At 41.5% G+C, this 16,982-nt stretch overlaps 1 protein-coding gene across 2 annotated transcripts in view; it reads right to left on the reverse strand.

The window, feature by feature from the left end:
* Positions 1-368: 368 nt before the first annotated feature.
* LOC311137067 (protein mono-ADP-ribosyltransferase PARP12-like) overlaps positions 369-16,982 on the reverse strand; it is a 34,776-nt gene continuing 18,162 nt past the window's right edge. The window contains exons 3-12 of one of the 2 annotated variants that reach the window (XM_084171398.1): positions 8,504-8,768; positions 8,294-8,428; positions 8,071-8,203; positions 6,470-6,638; positions 4,204-4,330; positions 3,936-4,032; positions 3,093-3,177; positions 1,921-2,051; positions 1,523-1,674; positions 369-1,412 (exon numbers count right to left, since the gene is read on the reverse strand). In XM_084171398.1, the coding sequence (XP_084027524.1) occupies positions 1,156-1,412; positions 1,523-1,674; positions 1,921-2,051; positions 3,093-3,177; positions 3,936-4,032; positions 4,204-4,330; positions 6,470-6,638; positions 8,071-8,203; positions 8,294-8,428; positions 8,504-8,768 (1,551 nt within the window). In that variant the 3' untranslated portion in view covers positions 369-1,155. Of the gene's footprint in view, positions 1,413-1,522; positions 1,675-1,920; positions 2,052-3,092; positions 3,178-3,935; positions 4,033-4,203; positions 4,331-6,469; positions 6,639-8,070; positions 8,204-8,293; positions 8,432-8,503; positions 8,769-16,982 lie in introns of both variants that reach the window. The other variant, XM_084171397.1, reaches the window with a different exon arrangement.

Here is a 16,982-nt window from a genome sequence, read left to right on the forward strand (position 1 = left end):
CATCTATAAAATGCTGCTACGATTTCCATGATGTTAATATTCATAGGATCATGACTTGAGAGAAGAGATCTGCTCCTACCGTTTCTAATGGCCTCTTCAGTTGAAAAGCTCGGATGTCACTGTGTATGATTTTTTAAGCTTGATTGTATACCTTTTTTACTCATGGGATGATGTAACTTACGTTGATTTGGAGTGTTGCTCTGCTATTTTATGTTGCATATATTCATCGAATGTGATCAAATCAGGGAAAGAAGATGTGTAACCAGTATAATGTCTGAAATATTCCATATTTTTTTGATTGAAAGGTAAAATTATGACATGCTATGAAAGAGTAAATGCAATGGTGAAATAAATGTTAAAATGGGACATATCCTTAATAAAGTTTTATTCCATTATGTGCACACTGTAGAACTTTGGAAACAGAAATATCAAGTTGACAGTATGCTACAGTATGTGATATATTTTTTTCTCAGAACAAGAATAGACTGACGAGTTTCAGAAGAAAGATCTTTGTTTCTGGCCATTTTGAGCCTGTAATCGAACCCACAATTGCTGATGCTCCAGATGCTCAACTAGTCTCAAGAAGGCCAGTTTTATTGCTTCTTTAAATCAGCACAACAGTTTTCAGCTGTGCTAACATAATTGCAAAAGTGTTTTCTAATGATCAATTAGCCTTTTAAAATGATAAACTTGGATTAGCAAACACAACGTGCCATTGGAACACAGGACTGATGGTTGCTGATAATGGGCCTCTGTACGCCTATGTAGATATTCCATTAAAAATCTGCCGTTTCCAGCTTCAATAGCCATTTACAACATTAACAATGTCTACACTGTATTTCTGATCAATTTGAGAGAAAACAAAAACAGTCATTATAATAAAATCATACAATTCTGGCTACGTAGGATTTAGTACAAATTAATGTGAAAAGACCCTATGACCTTGGTATAAGTCACCAAAACAGTAGCTTTCCACCCAGTTAAAGAGAAACCCCTAAACTGTTTTCATATTCTGTCCTTTTCAGAAGGATGATTTTCAAAGAATGTTTTCCCACCACAATAATGGATGCATTTTGCAACGTGTCCAAAAGGTACTTCATGAGCACACAATTAGTTGTTTTCAGCAAAACATGACGCTACACACTCCTGCGGATTCTAGGAGTACTCAATGATGAACTCTGGGTAAATCTGCTGTTTCTCAAACACGACAAAAATGGCTGGGTCGCTTTCTGAGTCGACACAGCTGTCGTAGAGGCCCTTGCTGGTGCCTTTCTGAGGGGGGCGAAGGTAGTCCCGGTTTCCCTTAGTGAACTCACCGACCAGCACCAGAGCCACAAACATGATCTTCTTGCCAGAGACCGGAGACTTGGAGAATCTATTAGAGTACAGGGCATCTCTGGCAAAATAGCTTCCTGGAAAATAATCGTAAATGTTAGAGTAAAACTAAAACATTCTTAGAAAGTTTCTCAGAAGCAGTGGATATTAGATATTTGTCATTGATACAGCTGTATAAAACATTCACCTTTGCCATAAAGTGATCCATGGACGCCACAGACCCTCCAGTCAAAGTTCTGTTCACAGATGGCATCTATGATAGACAGTTCTGTGCCGTGGAACAAGTGTCTCTCATCCACAGGTTTCCCTCCATTCTTCGCCTTCATCTGTTCCTTCTGCCTAGCCACAAACACACCAACCAACACATCCATGAGGCGCTCCTATACGTGGACAGTTTAAAACCTAATGTTCACTCTGCACTCAAATGTTATCGTCTTTACCACTAAACCACATAAAAACTAAAACCACAAAAGGGGTGGTAGTATTTCAGGTCTTAGAAAGATGGCATCAGTGTGTCATGCTAGGGCAGCTACAACTAACGTACAACTGTCTCACTACTACAGTAACATCCTATACAGTACATACCACTGGAAGACCCTCCAGAGTGAGGGATTCTGGATCCTGTTGATTTTGTGGATGGTGCTGGTGCGCATGGTACGTTTGAACAGACTCTGCACCATTTGATACTCTGTCGTCAGGCCTAAGAGTGGAACCAGCTGAAGGAAACAGTTGAATAATTTGGATTTTGTGTGTGTATGCATGCATACTGTGCCTAATAGGGTTGCAAAATTCTTGGAACTTTTATTAAAGGAATATCCTGTGTAGCTCAGTTGGTAGAGCATGGCGCTTGCAACGCCAGGGTTGTGGGTTCGATTCCCACGGGGGACCAGTATGAAAATGTATGCACTCACTAATTGTAAGTCTCTCTGGATAACAGCGTCTGCTAAATGACAAAAATCTCAAATCTAATATGCAGGAAATCCAGAATCGTCCAACCAGGATTTCAGAAAACCAGGGAAATGTATTGAAAGTTCACAGAATTTTAGTGCTAGTCTGCACACCCCTTGTACAGTCATTTGCTGCTTTAAAATTAAATACATAAAAATATTAAATTAGATTTGTCCTATCGATGTACTCAACCTACTCCACATTTCCAAAGTGAAAGAAAAATTATAGAACATTTTCCAAATGAATAAAAAATAAACATAAACAAAGCCCAGATAAAAAGTTAAAGGGACAACCTGCCTCAGTCTTCTGAAAACCTAACCCTTGGATAGTTTTATTTTTCAGTGGGACAATTACACAAGTTTTTATGCCAAAGACATACCAGAATGGCTTTCCAAGAGGTGTCGAGTGTTCCTGAGTAGTCCAGTCTCAGTGCTGACTTAAATTTGCTTGAAAATCAGAGACAAGGTTTTGGAATATTGCTGTCCATCAATAACTCCCAACCAAATTTAATGAGCTTGAGCAATTTTGACAACAAATATGGATAAATGTTGCCCTAAGAGTTGTGCAAAGTTGGTAGAATCTTATTCAAAAGGATTCACAGCTGTAATGGCTGCTATTTCTTTCTTTCACTGTGGAAATGTCGAGTAGGTTGTGTGGATCAGTTTTTAAAAAATAAGTAATTTATTCCCTTTTGAGGTTAAATTTTAAGGCACCAAAATGTGAATAATACTGTGCAAGGGGTGTGTAAACTTTCACTAGCGACTGTATGTGTGTGTGTAACAGTATCAGCATATTATGACTGGGAGTACCTTGTATGTGAAGTCAGGCAGTGCTCCCTTGTCCCAGTGTGGAGGTACAGACACAGTAGAAGAGCTGGTGCTCTCTGGAGATACACTACCATGGAGACAGAAACACAGGAAATTCAAAAGGGAAGCTTTTGGTTGATTCAGACAGATATCCAATAGGACTTCCTCTATGATTTCCTGAACTACAACATTTACATTTCAGAATCACTGCCCCTTTTGAAAGGGATCACATTTGAGATGATAAACTAGTAAACTTGTGTCATGGAAATTACCACCAGGGACACCAAGTCAAACTTAAAATAATAATGATTTATTAACAGCAAGCTGGAGAGATCACAGTCAAACTTAGATGCATAAAGTACCGGTCTGAAGTGAGCTCTGCCAGGGCAGTCTCGTTAGTTCTCTTATATACTGCTTACACAGAAAAGCTACATAGGCATGGTTCATAGGGTTGGTTCCTGCATGTGACTGGCACCGTCTCCTATCTTAACTTATAGAACATATTCTGGGCGTTCTGCCAAAAGGTCTGAGGAGGGGGTCATGACCGTCTCCCCCTCATATCTCTATCCAGCACCTACAGGAATGATTGTATGAGACAAGATGTACAATTCAAGGCTCTCTCTTCAGACAACAATATTTCCCTCACACTTGTACAATCTTTAGTAGTATTACGGTCAGTAAATATCCTGATGAGGTTTTGAAGGAAAACATGAAATACTATTGCACTGAAGGATTTCGCTCTAACAGAAGTTATAACATGAGGAACATGAATGAAGGTGTGGGAGGACATTAACATTACATAGGCCTAGAGTATAATCATGGACAGTCACAATAGGTCTACTGTACCTCTTCAGCTTGGCCTCCACATCCTGTCCAGAGAGAAAGCAGGGTCTTCTACGAACCTCTCTTTTGGTTTTGAATCTAATATTCTCCTGATACATCTCTGAAATAGAGAACATAACTAAATGCATTTAGTATGACAAAATACAGTTTACAGGGTGTTTGCTTACAAACATTTAACCAGGTAAGTTATTGAAAACAAATTATATTTTACAATAATGTCAAATAGCTGCTGAAAGGCTATTTTTTAGTTGTCCCAAACTGTTTACAGTACCTTTGAAATAGAGAATGTACTGGTGACGTCCAGATCCAAATGGAATCTCACTGACCGAGTCAGCTTGGTAAACATTCTCCAGGGTCTGGGAGGTGACAGAGGCCACTTTCTCCTTACCATCGTAAATCTACATAGAATACGAACAAGGCTCAGATAAACCCACAATGAAAACATTTCCTAACACATTCAACGGTAACACTGTGATCACTACAATAACAGCATTGCTCAACTCCATTACTATGCAATTATAAGATCTACTTCATTATCAATTAACTTAACAGAGAACAGAAATGTGACTTTATGCACAACCCAACCCCCCCGAGCACACACACAGACACATACACCGAAGGGCTGGAAACAAATGGGTCAGCCGCAGTGTAGTGCCACTGGAGCAATTATAGATGGTTACAGTGAGGGAAAAAAGTATTTGATCCCCTGCTGATTTTGTACATTTGCCCACTGACAAAGACATGATCAGTCTATAATTTTAATGGTAGGTTTATTTGAACAGTGAGAGACAGAATAACAACAAAAAAATCCAGAAAAACGCATGTCAAACATTTTATAAATTGATTTGCATTTTAATGAGGGAAATAAATATTTGACCCCTCTGCAAAACATGACTTAGTACTTGGTGGCAAAACCCTTGTTGGCAATCACAGAGGTCAGACATTTCTTGTAGTTGGCCACCAGGTTTGCACACATCTCAGGAGGGATTTTGTCCCACTCCTCTTTGCAGATCTTCATTAAGGTTTCGAGGCTGACGTTTGGCAACTCGAACCTTCAGCTCCCGCCACAGATTTTCTATGGGATTAAGGTCTGGAGACTGGCTAGGCCACTCTAGGACCTTAATGTGCTTCTTCTTGAGACACTCCTTTGTTGCCTTGGCCATGTGTTTTGGGTCATTGTCATGCTGGAATACCCATCCACGACCCATTTTCAATGCCCTGGCTGAGGGAAGGAGGTTCTCACCCAAGATTTGACAGTACATGGCCCCATCCATCGTCCCTTTGATGCGGTGAAGTTGTCCTGTCCCAGTAGCAGAAAACCCCCCCCCCCAAAGAATAATGTTTCCACCTCCATGTTTGACGGTGGGGATGGTGTTCTTGGGGTCATAGGCAGCATTCCTCCTCCTCCAAACACGGCGAGTTGAGTTGATGCCAAAGAGCTCGATTTTGGTCTCATCTGACCACAACACTTTCACCCAGTTCTCTTCTGAATCATTCAGATGTTCATTGGCAAACTTCAGACGGGCCTGTATATGTGCTTTCTTGAGCAGGGGGACCTTGCGGGCGCTGCAGGATTTCAGTCCTTCACGGCGTAGTGTGTTACCAATTGTTTTCTTGGTGACTATGGTCCCAGCTGCCTTGAGATCATTGACAAGATCCTCCCGTGTAGTTCTGGGCTGATTCCTCACCGTTCTCATGATCATTGCAACTCCACAAGGTGAGATCTTGCATGGAGCCCCAGGCTGAGGGAGATTGACAGTTATTTTGTGTTTCTTCCATTTGCGAATAATCGCACCAACTGTTGTCACCTTCACACCAAGCTGCTTGGCGATGGTCTTGTAGCCCATTCCAGCCTTGTGTAGGTCTACAATCTTGTCCCTGACGTCCTTGGAGAGCTCTTTGGTCTTGGCCATGGTGTTGAGTTTGGAATCTGATTGATTGATTGCTTCTGTGGACAGGTGTCTTTTATACAGGTAACAAACTGAGATTAGGAGCACTCCCGTTAAGAGTGTGCTCCTAATCTCAGCTCGTTACCTGTATAAAAGACACCTGGGAGCCCGAAATCTTTCTGATTGAGAGGGGGTCAAATACTTATTTGCCTCATTAAAATGCAAATCAATTTATAACACTTTTGACATGCGTTTTTCTGGATTTTTTTGTTGTTATTCTGTCTCTCACTGTTCAAATAAACCTACCATTAAAATTATAGACTGATCATTTCTTTGTCAGTGGGCAAACGTACAAAATCAGCAGGGGATCAAATACTTTTTTCCCCTCACTGTAAGTGCATTGTGAGGGCACAACGGCAGGTGATGGTATCTAGGATGATACAAACAACCCTCCGGTTGCAAGCTCACTCCGCACCAGATTTTCCTGTCTGAGCTGGATTCACATCCCGCTTCTCTAACCACTAGGCTACCTGCTGCTAGTTATAATGCAGTTACTAAAGTACGACGTAACATGTTAATACAATTGTCTGTGCAATTATTTCTGTTGTTCTCTGAAGGACAGGCATTAGAAGTATTAATTGGACCTACCTCCTGGCCATACTCTATCCACTGTCCCAGCTCATCCGCCCAGTACCACAGCCATTCTGTGGTAAGGATGAAGTGAGGAGGTTTGGTGACGGACGACACAGTGGACAGACGACGCACTGGAGACCTTCCACATGTCATGGTGAGGAAGTTCACTGGCTGGCTACCTTCACTAGGGACAACACAGAGAGAATGCTGTACTATCACTAACAGTCAAATAAAATAACATTTTGTCACATGCGAACACAACAGGTGTAGACTTTAACGTGAAATACTTACTTACGAGCCCTTTCCTAACAATGCAGAGATAAAAAGTATGAAAAATAAAAAAAATAGTCACAATAAAATAACGAGACTATAAACAGGAGTAGCGGTACCAAGTCAATGTGCAGGGGTACGAGGTAGTTGAGGTAATATTTACATGTGACTAGGCAATCAGGATAGATAATAAACAGAGTATCAGCAGCGTATGTGAAGAGTGAAAAAGTGTGAAAGTGTGTATGTGGTTTCAATATGCATGTGTGTGTGGTGTTGAACGCTGAGCTGTAGTCAATGAACAGCATTCTCACGTAGGTGTTCCTTTTGTCCAGGTGGAAAAGGGCAGTGTGGAGTGCAATAGAGATTGCATCATCTGTGGATCTTTTGGGGCGGTATGCAAATTGGAGTGGGTCCAGGGTGTCTGGGATGATGGTGTTGATGTGAGCCATGACCAGCCTTTCGAAGCATTTCATTGCTACAGATTAAGTGTTACGGGGCGGTAGTCATTTAGACAGGTTACCTTGGCGTTCTTGGGCACAGGGACTATGGTGGTCTGCTTTAAACATGCATGTATTACAGACTGGGTCAGGGAGAGGTTTAAAATGTCAGTGAAGACACTTGCCAGCTGGTCAGTGCATGCTCCGAGTACGCGTCCTGGTAAACCGTCTGTGAATGTTAACCTGTTTAAAGGTCTTACATTGGCTACAGAGAATGTGATCACACAGTTGTCCGGAACAGCTGGTGCTCTCATGCATGGTTCAATGTTGCTACCCTCGAAGCAAGCATAGAAGGCATTTAGCTCGTCTGGTAGACTTGTGTCACTGGGCAGCTCACGGCTGGGTTTCCTTTTGTAATCCGTGATAGTTTACAAGCCCTACCACATCCGACGAGCGTCAGAACAGGTGTAGTAGGATTGGATCTTAGTCCTGTATTGACACTGCTTATTTGATGGTTCGTCTGAGGGTGTAGCGGGATTTCTTAAGCGTCCTGATTAGTGTCCCAATCCAAGAAAGCGGCAGCTCTAGTCTTTAGCTCAGTGAGGATGTTGCCTGTAATCCATGGCTTCTGGTTGGGATATGTAGGTACGGTCACTGCGGGGATGACGTCGTCGATGCACTTATTAATGAAGCCGGTGACTGATGTGTTAAACTCCTCAATGCCATCAGATGAATCCCGGAACATATTCCAATCTGTGCTAGCGAAACAATCCTGTATCTTAGCACCCGCTTCATCGGACCACTTCCGTATTGAGCGCGTCACTAGCCGAGTGTAGTACATTAAATAGGATTTTGTTTGTATTTCAAAAAAGAAAAGAAACAACAGATCTGATATGATGACAACTGTACCTTGTATCTTTTCCTGGGATACAGTAGGCCCTTTCAATCTCCTCCACATTGGGCAGGTCTCTCCATGTCACTCCATCTCCCTCTAAGATCTGCCATTTGTAAGGCAGGTGGTAGTGGATACGGACACACTTCTCTGACATAACACAGCCACAGAAACACATGTAAACACTTCAAACACAGTACTGTAAACTAAAATGCTAAAGTAGGTTTAGGTTTATGTTACCTTTGAAGCTGCAGTGTCTGCGGATGAAGAAGAGGCAGATTTCGTTCCTGTCAGTCTCACTGATGGAGCAGGACGAAGGCTGACGAGAACGCACTTTCCCAACTGGCGCTATGGCTGGAGCAGGGGAGGGTACTACTACTAGACACAGGACAGACACGGTTACTACATTTTAATTATATTTTCATTGATTCTACCTTGTCATTTCCTTACCAGCTGGCTTTTCTTTGTGACCCTGACCGATGATGATGAATTTGTTCTTGTAGATCTTGTCGAGGATCCTGATGTTCTCGTCGCTGAATCCTCTGCCATTTAGGATCTTCATGGCAGTGGCATCAAATGTGTGGGCCCTCTTACATCCAGCACCAAACCTACAGTCTCCCTGGAGGAAGTGCAGGCAGAGGTGGAGGCTGGTGCAACTGGTTTTAAACTTGCAGGAGCCATGCTCACCAACGCCCTTGTTGTAATGGGAGCAGATCTGGAAACAGTTGAAAGGAGATGGTCAAACATCCAGATACTACTGTAGACTACATGCAATTAACATTTGGCAGGCCTACATGAATGCATGCATATCTATACAAGTCTAACAGGACTAACTGTGAATGTGAAACTGGCAAAAGCCAGTCACCCCATTGGTACATGTCTAGACCTGAAATAAGTTTGATATGTGTAACAATATGGCAGGTGAAATGAGGGCAATGGAAGGTATACCCTTAAATGGCAGGTAATCCAAGAAAGAAAATAAGTAGGCGGCCAGTACGATGCAAAAAACGTCACTGAACTATTTACAGAGAATAAATAAGTAGGAGTAGATCAGCCTATAGTTTACACAGGTATCTGCAGGTTCCATGAGGTTGAATTTAAGACTTAAGACCTTTTTAACGGCACTTGGAATGCAATGTAATACAAATTCTGGAGGTCTGCGCACACCACATACCTGCTAATATTCCCCTCCAGGAATGAGCCCATGTTTGCGAAAAGTAGTATTTTCACCAAAGGCTATAGCCTACATGGCTCATATTATCAGGCAGGTGCGCTTTTTTTGCAATGAGCATTCTCCTGTAGCCTAATGAATGTAGTAGCATAGTGGCTATAAATGGCTAAAGCATGGAGTTGCCCATCTGTATTTGTTTAGGCTACCCCAATGGGCTAATCATTAGCTAGATCACAAACTATGTTTTCAGAATTTTAGCTTCAAAACCAATACCAGCTATAATGATCCTCAATAACATAACGATACCACTATGAAAAAATGCCTTAGTCAAATATACTGTTACTGTATAGAACATGTGGTCAGCTCTCCATCTGTGCAGGCTTTTGATCCAGCCTTGCTTAAACACACCCGAGTCAGCTTGACAAGCTTGACAAGGTCCTGTTGAGCAGTTGATTTGCAAATTGAGCAGTTGACAACCAAAAAGTATTATAAATAATACCCACATTCAGTGAATAGGTATCAGATGGCTATACTTTGAAGCAATGTACTTAAGCTCTAGACTGACTTTTTCCAGTGCCAAGTAAGACATGAAAGAAGTTAGTTATTTAATCGGGAATGCATGTCAAATGTCAAAATAGAGATTAAATTGCCTTCATGTTTTTTGTGCATATTGGCCTAGGCTATATTTTACATAATTTAACACCTGAGGAAGTGGGAACTCAAAACACATTAGCTAGATTGCTAACTTCAAATATGATATTGTTGCTAGATAGCAATGCAAGTGATCTAACAGTACATTTAATGTCCTACAAAACCATTCCATTGGTAGGCCTATATAGGATACTTGATGTACAAATTCTCCTCAGCAGTTCAGAGATGTGCTCCTACTTAAGTCAGCTATTCTTTGTAAATATTTTCTTTAAATAGTTCACTAAAGTTGAACATGTAACATGTAATTTACATGATGTGATTAAATGTTGAAACTAAGTTGCAAGCTACTTTCGCAGCAAGGTGTTGTAACGAGTGTCTTATGAAACACATTCCAGACACTGGCACTTGCCATCTTTCCATAACTGATTTGACAGAGAAATATCAGCTAAATAGGATAGCCAGTTCATCCGCAATGCGGGGCATTTAAGCCCTTAAAGATGCCTGACAGGCAGCTCTGTCTCCCAGGCTGCGTGCTGCCCCGAAGACCACAGCCATGCAAGGAACAATGCAGCTAGCTTGGCTGGTCTTGTGAGCTAGCTAGTTAGCTAGGTGGTCTTGTTGGCTGGCTAGCTAGCTAGCTTATTATCTATGCTGGTTATTAGCTTGCATAACTGATATGTGTATAATTTAAAAAGGGACACGTAATGTTTTGTGGATAATATTTACATTTACAGTGGCTGAGCAACATTCCGGTCAGGCTGATCAGATTCAATTTCAGCCTCAGTAGGCTCATAAGTCAGGATGGTGCCAGGCAAGGAGGGTGGTGCGGCCAGCCCAACGCTTCACAGGGGGCACTCTGCCTGCCCTCCAGGACAACTACAGCACCCGGTGTCACAGGAAGGCCAAGAAGATCATCAAGGACCTCAACCACCCAAGCCACGACCTGTTCACCCCACTACCATGTACAAGGCAGAGACAGTACAGGTGCATCGAAGCTGGGATCGAGAGACTGAAAAACAGCTTCTATCTCCAGGCCATCAGACTGTTAAATAGTTACCACTAGCCGGCCTGCGCCCAGTAGCCTTCCCTGAACTTAGTCACTGTTACTAGCTGGCTACCACCCAGTACTCTACCCTGCACCTTAGAGATTTATGCCCTATGTACATAGTCAAGGCTGCGTTGAGACAATTACTTATCAGTGGCCCAAGCCCTGCTCAAATAATCCCTACCATTGTGTCGCTGAGTTGTCATAATGCTGCTGCAAATGTACATTGTCCCGGGACGTTGGTAGACATAATGTAACCTAATCTATGTCCCTCTAACTCCCCTGAATGCCTCTGTCAATCCTACTGTATGCTGTAATCATGCGCCTATGAACCGGAGTTAGACTGTTAGCACTGAGGTGGTTTGCCCTAGCAGGAAGTCCACTGTGTACAGCTCACTCTGCACTATCCGCTCAAACATAAATATGACTGTCATGTATACCTCTGATAAGCCTCCCAGTAAAGCAATAAAAACAATCAAGAATCTCAGAAAAGTGCTAATAATAGCCCACATTAACATATGTAGCCTAAGAAACAAGGTAACAAATAACATTCATATACTATCTCTGAAACTCACTTAGATAATAACTTTGATACAGTGGTATTAATACATGGTTTCAACATCTTCAGAAGAGATAGGAATGCCAATAGTGGAGGTGTTGCAGTTTATGTTAAGTCATATTCCTGTAAAGCTTAAGAGAGGATCTCATGTCAAATGCTGTTGAAGTAATATGGCTACAGGTTCATCTGCCTCACCTAAAGCCCATTCTTGTGGGAAGTTGCTATAGACCACCAAGTGCTAACAGTCAGTATCTGGATAATGTGTGTGAAATGTTTGATAATGTATGTGATATCAACAGAGGGGCATATTTTCTGGGTGACCTAAATATTGACTGGCTTTCGTCAAGCTGCCCACTCAAGAAAAAGCTTACAAAACTCTTACCAGTGCCTGCAACCTGGTTCAGGCTATCAGTCAACCTACCAGTGTATTTGCAAACAGCACAGGAATGACATTTACATTTACATCATTTAGCAGACGCTCTTATCCAGAGCGACTTACAAATTGGTGCATTCAACTTATGATAGCCAGTGGGACAACCACCTTTTGTTTTTCTTTTTATGGGGGGGGGGGGGGGGGGGGAGAGAATCATCCACATGTATTGATCACATCTTTACTAATGCTGCAGAAATCTGCTCTAAAGCAGTATCCAAATCCACTGGATGTAGTGATCATAATATAGTAGCCATATCTAAGAAAACCAAAGTTCCAAAGGCTGGGCCTAATATAGTGTATAAGAGGTCATAAAATACGTTTTGTAGTGATTCCTATGTTGAAGATGTAAAGCATATGTGCTGGTCTGTGGTGTGTAATGAGGAGCAACCAGATGCTGCACTTGACACATTTATTCCAGTTAATTATAAGCATGCACCAATTAAGAAAGTGACTGTAAAAACTTTAATCCCCATGGATTGATGAGGAATTCAAAAATGGTATGGTTGAGAGGGATGAGGCAAAACAAATGGAAAATAAGTCTGGCTGCACAGCCGATTGGAAAACGTACTGTAAATTGAGAAATAATGTGACTACACTGAACAAAAAGAAGAAGAAACTGTACTATGAAACAAAGATAAATTATATGAAGAATAATAGTAAAAAGCCTTAAATGAAATTTTGGGCAAAAAGGCGAACTCGACTCCATTATTCATTGAATCAGATGGCTCATTCAACCACTGATATTGCCAACTACTTTAATGATTTTTTTCATTGGCAAGATTAGCAAATTTAGGCATGACATGCCAACAACATATTATGAACCTACACATCCATGCATATCTGACCAAATTATGATTTCCGTAAAGTGAGTGTGGAGGTGAAGAAATTGTCTATCAACAATGACAAGCCACCTGGGTCTGACAACTTGGATGGAAAATTACTGCAAATGATAGCGGACAATATTGCCACTCCTATTTGCCATCCCTTCAATCTAAGCCTACAGGAATGTGTGTGCCCTCAGGCCTGGCAGGAAGCAAAGCACCCTTTACTGGCTCAAACAGCCGACCAATCAGCCTGTTACCAACCCTTGACCAGATACAATGCTATTTCACAGTAAACAAATTAACAAAACAGCACACTTATAGGGTAGGGCATTCAACATGTACGGCACTTACACAAATGACTGATGATTGGCTGGGAGATTGATAATAAAAAGATTGTGGGAGCTGTTTTGTTAGACTTCAGTACAGCTTTTGACATTATCGATCATAATCTGCTGCTGGAAAAACATGTGTTATGGCTTTACATCCCCTGCTATATTATGGATCGAGAGTTACCTGACTAACAGAACATAGAGCCTCTCCAACATAATCCAGGTAGAGTCAGGCATTCCCCAGGTCAGCGGTCTAGGTCCCTTAATTTTTTCAATCTTTACTAATGACCTGTCACTGGCTCTGAGTAAAGCTTGTGTGTCTATGTATGCTAATGACTCAACACTATACACATCAGCTACCACAGCAAATGAAATCACTGCAACACTTAAAGAGCAGCAGTCAGTTTCAGAATGTGTGGCAAGAAATATGTTAGTCCTAAACATTTCAAAAACTAAAAGCATTGTATTTGGGAGAAATCATTCACTAAACCCTAAACCTCAACTAAATATTGTAATGAATAATGTGGAAATTGAGCAAATTGAGGAGACTAAACTGCATTGAGTAACCCTGGATTATAAACTGTCATGGTCAAAACATGATGCAAAAGTAGCTAAGATGGGGAGAGGTCTGTCCATATTAAACCACTGCTCTGCCTTCTTATTTTGTACATAATGTTGCTGCTACCGTCTCTTATGACCGAAAAGAGCTTCTGGACATCAGAACAGCGATTACTCACCTTGAACTGGACGAAGGATTTTTCTTTTATGAGTCGGATGAGAGGGATTTGCTCCAGACACCCGACAGGGCCCTCATCCCCGGCATTCGCAGTAGAAAGAAAAGGAGATATCGCAGAAGGAGATCGGGGTGCTTGGTAAGGATCCAGCGACGAGTGGCTAATCTGCCTTTGCCATCGATACTATTGGCCAAATTACAAATCACTTGATAATAAAATGGACGAACTACAGACACGAATATCCTACCAACGGACATAAAAAACAGTAATATCTTATGTTTCACCGAGTCGTGGCTGAACGACGACATGAATAACATACAGCTGGCAGGTTATACACTGTATCGGCAGGATAGAACGGCAGCCTCTGGTAAGACAAGGGGTGGCGGTCTATGTATATTTTTAAACAACAGTTGGTGCACGATTGATAGATTAATTATTAATGACTAATTATTACACCCAGAAACTGTGTGAAATGTGTTAGAATGTGTGAGTGTAGGACCAGTAAAGACTATGACATTGAGCTACTATTCAGCAATGTGAGTAAGAGTTAGACCAGACAACAAAGGAGAACTGTCTAAACCAAGATAAAGGGGCCTCCCAATTTAGAGAGGAGAGAAACTGTTACGCTTTTTGAGGAGTATGCAGGATATTGTGAGGATGCGATAACTGAAGTTTGCCACCTGGCCGAGCAAGGAGTAGGAAAAGATAAGAACAGTGTGAGACCTAATGGTCAGGAGAGCAGAGGAAAAACATGAGCTGAACCGAAGTGTGTGTGTGCTTACAAGATGTGTATAGTGGAAAAATACAGGCCGCCTAAGGGGGGGGGGGGGGGGGGGGGGCAGGATGTTTGTATGACGTATGAGTATAAAAGATGGACTCTGAAATTGTGATGGCAGAATTCTCAATGAATAAATCTCTGACTATGCAGACCGGGACTCTGTCCGTTACTTAAATCCCAAAATACTTACAACCTTTTGGGCGATGCACAGAGACACTGAAATAGTTTGTTAAATAATTCACATAACAGCTTGGTCCTTCTGAGCCGGAATCCAATACCTGCTTCTGTCATTCCAGGTAACTCTGAAAACCATCGACGGGCGAATGATACATTCGTAAATAGAAAGTCCTGCCCTTTGACATTAAGGGTTAAGACAGGCCAGAGGACACCTGATTAATGACAGAGACGGTGACAGAATCCAAACCTACATTGAATCTCGGCTGCAAGGATAAGGTCAGTAGTCTTTATTCATTACTAGGTTAAATTGATTTGAGAAATTGCTAAAATATTGAAAAGTAGCAAATTGATCAATGCGTAGCCATTTTAAGTGAAATGTAGGGGACTGTCAGGAATTATCAAGATTACATTGTGGGGATGAATTCCTCCGTAGAGTAGGAGATAATTCTGGGGGACTAGTCAACCTGTTGGTGGGTCCGTAACGATTCACGGTAATAGGCCATTACCAAAAGAAACTACCCGGTGTTGAAATAGAAGGAACTATTAAAAGTACACCTAAGGGATGTAACCTGTAAGAGATTATAGAACAGTCAACAAATAATCCGGGTTAAACAAATACAAAAAGTACACCAGAAGGAATTAAAATAGCATGTGTGAGAAATAGAATATTAGTAAAGTCAAAAGTCACAAACAACTGTAGATTTTGCCGTAACTCTATCCGTTTCATGAAACTGGAGCCTTACAAACTCCGGGTTACCGATAGTGTTAACCAATAATCATGTAAGGTTGAATACGTGTGAGACATAATATTTGCTCAAAAGTCACATCTATGAATAATTCCAGGTGGTTGTATAGAGAAGAGGGAGAACCCATTCCTGTTGTATGAGACTGTCAGGAATGATCAAGATTACATTGTGGGGATAAATTCCTCCGTAGAGTATGAGATAATTCTTGGGGACTAGTCAAGACTACATATACAGGGAGGGGTGATTCCAGGTGTTGTGGTGTGAAGCTGTTTTGAATTACTTGTTATATTGACTTGTTATATAGAAGAGGTGGCTAGTAGAAGCTAGAAAGCGGGAAGAAGGCAGGAAGAAAAGAGAAGTGAGTGAGAGTGAAAGAGAAGTGAAAGTTGAGGTCTCAGTGCCTTCCCCAGAGCAGAGGGCAGAAAGGTTATATCCAAACTTGGCAGACCAGGCATGGAGAGAAAATCCAGATGATGAGTACGCAGTGAGGAGAAGGGGTTACAACAACGTTTTTCTGGTGGGTTACAATTGATAAAAATGTTGACTGGATTAATTACATCTACAAAGGTTCGTTAATTAGACAAGGGATGCAGTGAAGAGAATCTCAGGCCATTGAGTAAAGAATGGGCTGAGAACGGGGGGGGGGGGGTGAATACATCAATGACTGGTTGGTTTGATAAAATGTTTGGTAAATGGAAAACTATTGTTGTAACTATTTTAGGCGCGGCAATCACGTCTATGGGTATGCTTGTTCTTTGTGGATGTTGTCTTATTCCCTGTGTCCGAGGATTGGTGAGCAAGGCGTTGGAGCAGTATCACAGCAGATGGTGAGATACGGCCCAATCCCGGACTCCGACCTAAGGAATGAAGAATATGACCCACCAGGCTTGGTGGAGGACGACGACGATTCAGATAGTTTGAGACTGGATGTTTACCTAGAACTATAAATCTCTAGTTTAAAAGTTATTGTAATGATCTTTTGTGTATTAAAGTCTTGTTTTAAGTATGATGTACTAGTTAACCGATGTTGCAGGATGTGATGAAGCAAATGTTCTTCACTATAGGCTTAGACTGTTGTTTCCAGATAGGGGGTAAACAGGTTAGGTACCATTGCTAAAAAGTAACATTACACTTTGAATCATGGGGTAACCCTGATGAACCTGTATTGAATGAGACATTTAATGTTTTTATATGCAAACCAACTTATATGCTTCAATGTGTGTGATTCATTTCTATAACAACATATACACTGCTCAAAAAAATAAAGGGAACACTTAAACAACACAATGTAACTCCAAGTCAATCACACTTCTGTGAAATCAAACTGTCCACTTAGGAAGCAACACTGATTGACAATACATTTCACATGCTGTTGTGCAAATGGAATAGACAACAGGTGGAAATTATAGGCAATTAGCAAGACACCCCCAATAAAGGAATGGTTCTGCAGGTGGTGACCACAGACCACTTCTCCGTTCCTAT

This window comes from Coregonus lavaretus, assembly GCF_964263955.1.
Source record: "Coregonus lavaretus genome assembly, chromosome: 11".
Lineage (NCBI taxonomy): Eukaryota > Metazoa > Chordata > Actinopteri > Salmoniformes > Salmonidae > Coregonus > Coregonus lavaretus.